This window comes from Panthera tigris, chromosome F3 (genome assembly GCF_018350195.1).
Source record: "Panthera tigris isolate Pti1 chromosome F3, P.tigris_Pti1_mat1.1, whole genome shotgun sequence".
Taxonomy (NCBI): domain Eukaryota; kingdom Metazoa; phylum Chordata; class Mammalia; order Carnivora; family Felidae; genus Panthera; species Panthera tigris.
Window position 1 is genome coordinate 31,660,802 of NC_056678.1, and position 11,487 is coordinate 31,672,288.

Below are 11,487 nucleotides of genomic sequence, written 5' to 3' on the forward strand. Positions count from 1 at the left end.
ATGAAGTGTTAACTGTCATTCATGATAACAAAGAAAACACTTTTAGCAAACTGGAAATAGAAGGGGATTTCTTTAATCTTACTAATGGTATCTACAAAAAAATCTTCAGTAAATGTCACACTTAATGGTAAACTATTGAATGTTTCCCCCATGAAAGATGAGAAATGAGAGGTGCCTGTGTGGCTCAATCGGGTAAGCATCTGACTTCAGCTCAGGTCATGATCTTACCGTTTGTGAGTTTGAGACCCACATCAGGCTCTGTGCTGACAGCTCGGAATCTGTGACTCTTTTCTCTGTTCCCTTCCCACTCATGCTCTGTCTCAGTCTCTCAAAAAATAAACGTTAAAAAAGGTTTTTTTTAAAAGAAAGAGGAGAAATGAATGACAAGGGAACTCGTTATTACCAGCTCCAGTCAGTGTTGTCAGTATTGACTAGAGTATTACCAGCTCTAGTGACAAGAAAAAGGAATCAACAGTGTAAATATAGAAAAGGTAAAAAAAAAAAAAAAAAAAAAAAAGTCATTATTTGTGTTAATTCCTCTTCCTACCTGCAAATTAAGGTTGTAAGTTTGCTTGGTGGATGTAGACCTTCAGTCCTCATAATATAAATGGCTGTTTCATACAATAGGTACCTAAAGAGACTTCTCAGACAAGGCAAGAGGCTAGGAAAAGCTACTTCACAAACTGACTTAAAAAAATCTCCCTTTCAAACCCACTTTAAGTAGAGATAGTGGCTTGAGACAGGGGAGTTTGGCCTTTTGCAGCCAAGGACAAAGATGTAGCAGATGAGACAATGTGAATTTAGCATTGTATGGTGAACACTGCCAACATTTTTCCATAGAAATATGTTTGCCTAGTGGCTAAATTCTGTAGGATTCCATGTCCACTGCAGGTTGGTCAGTCTATCAGAACAGCCTGAGGAGCTTGTACAGCCTATGTAACTTTCCCCCATAGGGATCTGCATTCTTAGTTAAAATGGGGAGAAGAAGGGACGCCTGGGTGGCTCAGTCGGTTAGGCTTCTGACTTCGGCTCAGGTCACGATCTCACAGTTTGCGAGTTCAAGCCCTGCGTCGAACTCTGTGCTGACAGCTCGGAGCGGGGAGCCTGCTTCAGATTCTGTGTGTATGTCTCTCTCTGCCTCTCCCCTGCTCGTTCTCTGTCTGTCTGTCTCTCTCAAAAATAAATAAATCTTAGAGAAAGTTTTTTTTTTTAATGGGGAGAGGAAGAGAGGAGACATTAAAATTCTTGGAATATTATTTCTACTTTGAGAATTTCTTATAATTCAAAGAGTAGAGAGTTACCCTTTGAAGAAATGGAAAGACAAACTTGTTTAAATAGCCAAGAGACTGACCCCTCATTTGAAATTTTATCTCCATGTCTCTGCTCCTCTGAGTATTCATTTCATTATTGATATTAAAAGACTCTTTAGAATCTCTGTCAGGAATTCACCTCTGTAATACTTGGTAACAACATTTATCTTTTTACATGACTGGCTTGAGGCTGACTTCATATTGCCTCACTGGTATAGAAACACACACGCACATACTGTATGTATAGAGTATTACGCTGTGTGAAAAATGTGTAGAGTATTACACGTATGAAAATAGTCATGGAGGGGTGCCTGGGTAGCTTGGTTGGTTAAGTGTCCAACTCTTGGTTTCAGCTCAGGTCATGATTTTCCTGTTCGTGGGATTGGGCCCTGCATTGGGCTCTGCACTGGCAGCATGGAGCCTGCTTAGGATTCTCTCTCTCTCCCCCTCTCTCTGCCCCTGCCCTACTCGTGCTATTTCTATCTCCCTCAAAACAAATAAACTTTAAAAAAGAAAAGAAAAGAAAATAGTCACGAACTGTCAAACTCTTATAGCAACTTTGGGTCCAGTTTAATCACTGCAACGTTTGCTGAAGCCAGAGAGCTGGAAAACACAGCTACTTGCCATGAGTGGTTCGGCCTTTAATGACCCCACCACCATCAGTACCAATACCAAGTTATGCCACTCCCCTGTGCCCAGTAGTGCGCATGTGTAACAACTTTGTAAGGTACATAATACTGTTAACCCCATTTTACAGATGGAGGGACCAGATCGTACAGAGGTTAGACAATTTTCTTGCCAGGTCACATAGCTGGCAAGTGCTGTTGAGCCAGAATTCTGCCCCCGGCCATCTATCCCAGAGTCTATACCCTTAGTCACTATGCCACACCACCTTCTGGGATTATTTTAATTGGGCCCAAAGAACAAAGATTCTCCAAATATTAAAAACAAACAAAACAAAACAAAATAAAAGCTGTACCGTTTGTGGAAGGGGATCTCGGCCCCGAAGTCTCAGTCTCTTACTTTAGTGAGGCATATGACAACATGAGAGTGCAGAAGTAAAAATTTTAATTTGAAAGAGATCTTTCAATTACTCAGCAGTATAAGCACTGAAAGGGCTAAGAAATACAAGCCTATGGGATGATTTTATGTGGCATAAGTATTTCAAGTATTTTTTCCTCTTTAAAAGTTATCACGTTCTTTAATGCTTCTTTTTGTTCAAAGCAAAAGAAATGCTTTGAAATGTTCTTTCAAAGCAAAAGAAGATCTAATTCTGGTAGGGGATTTTATAGTAGCAAGCTGAAACTTGAAGTTTCTGGACCTCAGAATCTCCTACCCCATTAAAATATTTAATAGACCAAAACCCTTCTATATGACTGCTTTAGAGCAATGTAGTACTATCCTTGGAGGAACAGAAAGGTGACTAAGGTTGGGAAAGTTATTTTCTGTGTAAATAAAACTATATTTTGGCTTTGTAAGTAAAATTTTTAATCAAGACTGTGATTTCCTGAAACTGATTTTTTTTTTTTAAGTTTATTTATTTTGAGAGAGACAGAGACAGCATGAGTCAGGGAGGGGCAGAGAGAAGGAGAGAGAGAGAATCCCAAGCACAGAGACAGCACAGAGCCTGACTTGGGGCTTGAACCCATGAGCTGAGAGATCATGAGCCAAAATCAAGAGTCAGACGCTTAACTGACTGAGCCACCCAGGCACCCTGCACTGCCTGTTTTTTAAATAAAATTTTATTTGATCATAACTATACCCCTATACCCATTTATTTCTATATTGCCTAAGGCAACGTTCACACTACAAAGCAGAGTTGAATAGTTGCAACAGGTACCATATAGCCTGCAAAGTCCAAATATTTTCTATCTGGCCGTTTAAGGAAAAGTTTGCGGGGGCACCTGGATGGTTCAGTCAGTTTAAGAGCCTGACTCTTGGTTTCGGCTCAGGTCATGATCATGGTTTGAGTTCAAGCCCTGCATTGGTCTCTGTGCTGACAGTGCAGAGCCTGCTTGGGATTCTCTCTTTCTCCTTCTCTCTCTGCCCCTCCTTCACTTGTGCACACATGCGCATGCTCTCTATCTCTGTCAAAATAAATAAACTTAAAAAAAAAAAAAAGAAAAAGTTTGCAGACCTGACCTAGAGAATTGACAGACAAGAGCTGATGGCTGAATTAGTTACATATTCAGAGAAAAAAATATGATTGCTCAATTCAGGGAGAACAAAAATTGAGCAGGAAAGGAATAGTAGCCTTGATTTACTACAGAGCTTAGCTTTGAATATATGTACCTGATTATAACCATGTAAACGTCTAATACTGTGCTAATTAAAATTACTGCACATTGCACTGGGAAGATGGGAAGGACATGAATGTGTGGTGGAAAAAGAAAGGAGCTTGATCCTCATCTTCCATAGGGGAGGTCAGTAGATAGGCCCTCAAACTGAAGAAACATGGTGATAAATATCAAGATGATTGGTTAAAAGAGGTAAAAATCAATTCCTCTGGGGAGAGAGAAACAAAGGGCAGAGGGACAGGGACTGCTATTTTTCATACAAACAAACTTTTTGCAGACTTTTAAAACTGGGTGCCTTTATGCTTTTGATTTAAAAAAATAAAATAAAATAAAGAGGGGCCCCTGTGTGGCTCGTTGGTTCACTGTCTGACTCTTGGTCTCAGCTCAGGTCATCATCCAGGGTCATGGGATCCAGCCCTGTGTGGGCTCTGTGCTGAGCCTGTAGCCTGCTTGAGATTCTCTCTCTCTCTCTCTCTCTCTCTCTCTCTCTCTCTCTCTCCCTCTCTCCCTCCCTCCCTCCCCCTCCCCCCCCCACCCCACTTGCATGTGTACACATGCACGCTCTCTCTCAATAAATAAAATTTGAAGAAATTTAAAAGAAGAACCCCCTACCAAGAAACAGCAAAACAAAACAAAACAAAAACTTTTCAGAGTCAGCAAATGTATAGTATTTACCCAGCTACCCTTTTCGATCCCCCATCCAGCAGCTATGGGTCACTAGTCATCCCAGTCTGTTTCCTGTTGAGGTGGGACGCATTCACAGAATCTTCACATTTGTGCTCCAGTAAGAGGTGGCCCCTTTCAGGACACCAATATCTGTGCTCTGATTAGTAAAAAGGCACCAATTTAGGCAGATTCTGTCTGGTTCACAGACATCTCCTCCCAAAGAACATGGCCAAGATGCATTATTCAGCATTCGGCCTAGCATCCGACTGCTCTAAATGTGTCCTAAAGTAGCTACACTTGAAAACTTCATCTGTTCTGAATACCGTTTCTTCTTAAACCCACAGAGGAAGACAGGCATTTCTCAATAATTATTTATAGATACTGCATAACTTATTAATATTTTTTCATCTTCTGGTGCTGGACCTAACATATGATAGGCTAGTGAATGAATGAATGAATGAATGAACTCTGTTGTGTAATCAACAAAATTTTAAAAACCAAGATGATCTGAGAAGCGGCAAAAACAAAGGCCATTCCATAACTTTCTTCAGCTTTTCAGTGACCAAATCTAAGTTGTGTTTCTGAATGATTTCGATTCCTGAATTAAAGTAGTTTTTGCTTTTTTTCTAACTCTTCATAGGATCTTTCCAATTAAAGATGTACCCCTGGAGACTGATGGCCTCTCTGATTGGCTCTATCAACGTTTTATTGAAAAAGAGGAACTCTTATCACATTTTTATGAAACAGGTACAGAGTATCCTATTACATAGGTTTCTGAAGTTAGTGGTAGTTCCAAAGATGTACTTTGGGGGAGATAACCATTTTTTCCATTCTTCAGATACCCTAAAGGAATCAAAGGATTTCTACAGTTAAGAATTTCAGCTTAGAATATTCATAAGAACAATGTTAGTGTTAAATGTATTCAGGCTTTTACTTCATCAGGCAATATGCAAGATCAAATGATGAGTAAACTATATAAATGGAACTAATGCAGGAAGGTACCAGTATGCAAAAGACTATATACATATACAGTTACACGGCTGTTTTATGAAATAGCAAATAACATTTATGATTTGGCATTGTACTTACTTGATTGTTTAAATAATGCCATCATCTTGCAGTCGTTTGAGATCGTTTTGAACTGCATTTTTATGCGTGGCTATTCTTTTCTTTACATATTAGAGATAAATCTTACTTTTTAAGTTTTATACTTATACTTTTCTTATACTCAACCTTACACTTTTATCCTTGGGAGAAAAACGTCAATTTATCGTAAGGTCCCTTATCTGTACTTAATATTCTCTACCTTCTGTGAAAACTACAATGCGGTGAAAGGAAGGGAGGGGAAGGGAGGAGGAGAGAGGGAGGAAGAAAGGAAGTTAGGAAAGAAGAAAATTGGTAGAATGCTCGGCATTACCAAAGTGCTTTCACAAATAACTAAGTATATTGTACACTTAATTTCTACAACTTACAATAAGAAGAGGATAAAAAAGGAAGAGAAGGTTGTTTTAAGTTTTTTTGATGGCTATGAGATTTTAGATGAACAGAAAGTGCTATATTCTTCCCACTTAGATTTTTTTGGTTCAGAATTAATGTTCCTCTTAAATCAGACTGTCAAAGTCCTGATGGTGGGCAAAAGCTGATACTGTTAATTACCATTAATGCCTTTGTTTTTGTGTTTAGGGTTTTTTTTCACTTTACCCACAACAGGATTCCTTCCTGATCCTAACATTCCGACTCTGGGGCTGTGGACTAGTACATATTCTATGACAGGGGTTGGACGCTGTGCATGTCTTTAGAATTCTTAGTAAGACCCATTGAACAAGACATCCTTCTGCACCACGTACAATCTTTGGTCTTACTCTCAAAGTTTCTTTAAAGATAAAACAGGATAGATGTGTAAGAAGGCACAAGGTGATTAAGAGAAGAGAGTATCTCTTCTTTTTCAATCTTTATGTCTTGCTTTATGATATTTAGGCAAAATTACAGCAACAATAATGGAAGTCTTTTTTTTAAGAAAGCTATTTGTATAATAGACCTTGCAACTTGGAAGTGTTCTCTGTAAATTGCTTGTGAGAAGCAAATCCCCACATGAATCAGCTTACCCAAAGGGATTATCAGCAAGGACAAAGACTATTTGAAATGCTGAAGTGTTATCAAGATGACCTTAGGTACTATTGCTCCGAAGTAGTCTAGCCTTCCCTTCCAGAAAAGAATTTAAAGACATCTGTTTACTTTGTTTCTTTTTATATTATTAAGATATATTTCATAAATAATATTGCCTTTTGAAAATAATATGTGATTTACCGCCGCTTTTTGCAAACATTTAACTTGTAAATAGAGGAATTAGTGTAAGTTATGTTATTTCAGAAAATATTTAATATCAACTTGATACATCCTGTGTCCTGGCTGCCATGGAAATCTGTAGGGTTCCAGTGGAAACAAGGCAGGCAGAGTGCCTGCTCTCATGCAGTTTATATTCCAGAAGGAGACAGACAGTAAACAAGTCTGTAGCAAAAAGAAAAGATAGATCTGGATCATTACAGATCATGGAAAGTGCCGAGAAGGAAATAAACGTAGAGATGAGCGTGATGTCCTTGGGGCGGGGGAGGGAGATGGATGGTGTTTTTTCTGATATTGGAAGAATGCAGTTAAACCTGCTATTCACAGAGATGAGGAGAAGCATCTCAAGTGGGGAAAATAAATGCAAATGTTCAGAGGCAGGAAAGGGGTCAGCAGTTTGAAAATTGTTATTTCAAATGAGATCTCTCTTCAGGAACAAAGGGAAGTCGAAGAATGCTTTAAAAAACCCAACAACAGAAATTCTAGTTAAACTAATATTCAGCTTTTGTTCGGGAGACCTACCACCACAGTAAAACAAATTAATATTTCTATCTTGTCTTTTAGGGGCTTTTCCACCTCCCAAGGGCCAGAAGGAAGCTGTTTCCAGGGAGATGACCCTCAGCAATATGTGGATATTTCTCATACAGTCTTTTGCATTTTTGTCAGGCTATATGTGGTATAAGATCATTCAGTATTTTTACCATTGCCTGTTTTAGGAATTGACTGGGACTTGTCAAGGTCACCAGAGGAGTTCAGACTTTCATAAGTGTGCATTATTTTACATGTGCAAATCAGAATATAAAAAAAAAAAAAAGCAAAGGAAATTCAATGGATGGATTAATATTTATCCCCCTTCGGGATATTTTAAAACTCTACTAAAATGAGGATCAGTAATATAATGACCTGCTAATATGTTTTAAGGACTTTTCATGTTTTCAAAAGATACACTCTACCACACACTTAAGCGAACATCCCACTCGGAGAAGAGGAAATCATAAAACCATCCTAGAAGACTATCTGAGAGAAATGCTGTTGCCACTAGATGTACTTGGTAATCTAGTTCAAGCTCAGAAAGTTGTGTCCGTTCCTCTTAGCTCGTAGTGTCTGTTAGGGCAGTGCTGCAGAGCACCGTCATTTCCACCGACCCTAGCCGTGTCCCTAGGAGCCTCGAGGCAGGGGAGCCTTTGGCACCCTCTGAAGAACTGTTCCCCAGGGGTTTGCAGTGGCACTCCAGTGTCAGGCATTCTCATGGGGGGAAAGCCGTGTCCACTGGACACATTCTGGTACTAGAATGTGTTTCTAAAAAAGGCTAGCTCAGTCTAATATCGTGTTTACATTGCTAGTGCTTTCCCTTGTATGAGGGGGTCACTTGATTTCTCTTTTTGTACAGAAGGCATATCATAGATTGATAATTGTCTTTTACAAAATGCACTTTTATCGGATGCATATATAGCAGAGGATTAGTAATATAGCCTGAAAGCAAACGTAAGCCTAATCCGTGAGTGGAATTCTCGAGAGGCTGTGTTGTCTCTGCGCGTGTACCTGGACCCTGATGCTCGGCAGAGGCTTCTGTCCAGCTCCGAGGCTTTTGTCTCCCGTTTTGGGGTATTAGCACCAAGTTTGCTCAGGGGCAGCTGAAACCAACGTTGTAAAGCATTTAAATGATCCGTTTGAGGTGAAATAGGGGTTCGATCAGAAAAATAGGAGCTAGAGCCAGACACGGGCTCAAAATGGTGACAAGCTGTCACACAGCACCCCTGAACCCATACTCTGTCGTCACGTGACGTTGCTGCCTGTGTCAGGGTGGTGTGACCAGGATTCAGACCAGCACAAAAGGCTTCCCCTGTCTCTTCCAGTTGCTTTCAAGGAGAATAAAGTCAAGTGTCTATTTCTAGAGAAGATGTTTTTCCTACTATGTTCATGTGATTTATACCTCATAGTAGAACCAGACTCTTCCCACAAAGTGCTGGGACTGCATCGGCTCTTCCCGTGCATTCCCAGTGTTGAGACAGAGCGTGTGTTTTAGTTTGGGACTGTAGGACTATTAAGATCTGAGTAAGTCAGTGGTAGTTTTCTGTGATATGAGCATTGTAGATTCCCGTGTTGTCGCTAATCATTCAAATGGCAATTTTGAGAAGTAGGCCAGAAAATAAAAATAAAGGCTAAAGTTTTCTATTTTTAAATAAACCAAAAAAGGAAACTGAAAAGATGTGAATTTTCTCCCAGTTATGTGGGAAGGTAAAGCAACACCAAATAGAAGTCCACAGCAGCTTCGTCTTTAGGTTAATTCCGTGCATATATGAAAGAGAATAATGTGTTAATGAAATACCTCGTTGCATATTATGCCACTACTGGTAAAATGCAGAAGACGGTGTTAATGTGTTTGCTTCGGTAGTGCTTGTGATCAGATGCGATTTTTTTTTTTTTGAAGTCCAGGCATTTTATTGTGTGCTTTACAGTGACAGTGAGTAGGTGAAATCAATCTCAATTAAGAGGCATGGATGACAATAGGAAGCCAAAGAGAAGCTTAATGATGCTTCTGTTTGAGGCCCAGCAAACACTGCTAGATTACAGGATGAATTGAAATTGTTCATTTGAGAGATTAGTCAGCCATCTGGGGGATAAGTTGCTCACTGTCAGGGATGGCATGCACAGTCCTAGCTAAACAGACCTTTTCCTCATTGCTAAAGCAAGCCACAGGTAGGAGTGGCCAGTTCTCCTACCAAAAAAAAAAAAAAAAAAAAAAAAAAAGAGAGAGAGAGAGAAATGCATACGTGCATACATAGATGCGATTTAGAGCCACTGTCGCCATCACTGTGCTCCAAAGGAACGTGATACTGTTAATATACTGTACACATTAAACCAACTATTCTATAAGATGCTTTACTTTTCAAGCGCAGAGTCATTTCAACAGACTCTAGAGTGACAAATACCAATAGATACATGAGTTCATTTTTGAAAATAGACCTGTGGGTTGTAAATAGATCCGTATTTACAACGGATCAATCCCTCTTTGATTGCTTATCAATGTGTTCTCTTTCTTCTGTTTGCAAAATACGTTCATTTGAGAGCATCGATAGTGCTCTCCTTACCAGTAACTGGAGTTCTCCTGCTCGCCCTAGGGAATGCGAAGAGAGAATCAGTGTTCTTATATGGCAAATCAGGGAAGCGGCAATACGCCACTGTACAGAACTGAATAAAAATTCCCAATTTGTACTTTCTGCGCAAAGTGAGATGAAAGGTTTAGAGACTGTATGTTTTGTTAAGGGGGGAAAAATTAAACTGTGCCAGTTTTATACCAGTAGCTTGTAGAATCTCAGCACTTCTTGATCTCAGTTGATCTGCCTAGATTCCCGTGGCAGAGAAGGTTGAGAACTCCCTACTGGATCCTGGTCTCAACAAGTCACAGCAGTGGAGCCCCTGCTTGGCCATGGGCCAAGAGCAGGTGCAGTGAATACAGAAGTGACCACACTGGCAGTTCACTCTTAACTTCAGAAACCATTATTGGTGTGAAATGTACAGATACGATGGAGAAAGCTATGCACCAGTGGAAGGTAAAGAAAAACTATAGAATGGAAAATGATGTTTTGGGGTGGGCAAATAAGTTGAGAATCTAGATTTTTTAAAGATAGCTCTGAGTTCAGATCTGTCATAGTATTAAGTAGTTTTTAATATTACAATCAACTGTTAATTTCCCACTATAAAGGAACTAGGGGTTACTGGATAATTAATCCAATAATATGTCATAGTTAGCCAAAAATCTAGTGTGTATTTACGAGTTTGAGTTTTTTTCTCATCAAACTTTTTTTTTTTCTTCTGGGGATGCTTGTTGATGAAAAAAAAAAAGATTTCAGTTGTTTATTAGTTTCTCTCATTTATGTATTTTTGACTGTTAATGAGTAGCGAAAAGATTTGGGAAGACCGCTGCAAAAAGAGGGAACACAAAAGCCTAAGTAATCCATGGGCTAGAAAAGGAATCCCTGAATAATCAGGAGTTGGCAGTATTGCGATTATACTCAAGCCTTTTATGAAAATGAAATGTTAAATCACCCAATGTAAACCTCACATCATCCTAGTGTTAATATCGTTCACATTGATGTTAAGAATGCCTCTTCATTCTTTGCTCATGTTATTCACTTCTTGTGGATTTGTCTTTAGTAATGTTTTTGACAATCACTTCCCTAAAGACTCTTCTGAACTAGCAGGACCTGGTTATAATCATAGAAAGTAGTCTTTAATCATGGACAGTCTTATTGGATTCTTTTTATATTTAAGAAAATTTTATTTGCGCTGCTGAATAGGAAGAGTTCGTCATTTTCTTCATTACACAGGACTTCACTCCAGAGTTACCATTACGAGCGGGTCCCCTTGGGTCCATAAAGATGAATAAAAATGGTTAGTCTCATTTTTTGCCATGGAGTGTGCTGTGAGCCTTACGTCTGTTAATGTGAAAGGCAAAGTCAAAAGCGGCACTGGGCAGCTGGTATACTGGTTTATTTTATGAGGGGGTGGAGTCTAATACGTTTGGGACCAAAACCACCTAAATTGGACATTTCTAGATCACAAAGGGGCCGGGTGTCCTCTGGAGCGGTCACTGGTTGGTGCTTTATTGCAATCATTTTGCATTGATCCTCAACAATCCCAGGAACCGGACCCTGGGAATAAGCTGAGGGTGCTGAACTGTTGGGGAGGGTGACTGTAGCCATATGGAAGAAAAATATTGGTTTTTCTGCAGAATTTCCATTTGAGGATTTTTACATTTAATACTTTTTAGAACAGTGGAAAGAGTGAAAATTTTTTAAGTGTATTCTAGTTGCAAAGTGTGCACACATATTTCAAATGGCTTTATTTTTATTGTGTAGAACTGTTGA

At 39.4% G+C, this 11,487-nt stretch overlaps 1 protein-coding gene across 4 annotated transcripts in view; it reads left to right on the top strand.

Moving 5' to 3' along the window:
* The window catches only part of LPGAT1 (lysophosphatidylglycerol acyltransferase 1), a 74,167-nt gene extending 62,773 nt beyond the window's left edge, over positions 1-11,394 (top strand). For all 4 annotated transcript variants that reach the window (XM_042976564.1, XM_007096161.3, XM_042976566.1 and 1 more), the window contains 2 exons: positions 4,914-5,020; positions 7,181-11,394. In XM_042976564.1, coding sequence (XP_042832498.1) covers positions 4,914-5,020; positions 7,181-7,332 — 259 coding nt within the window. In that variant the 3' untranslated portion in view covers positions 7,333-11,394. The remainder of the gene's footprint in view (positions 1-4,913; positions 5,021-7,180) is intronic.
* The last annotated feature ends 93 nt before the right edge of the window (positions 11,395-11,487 follow it).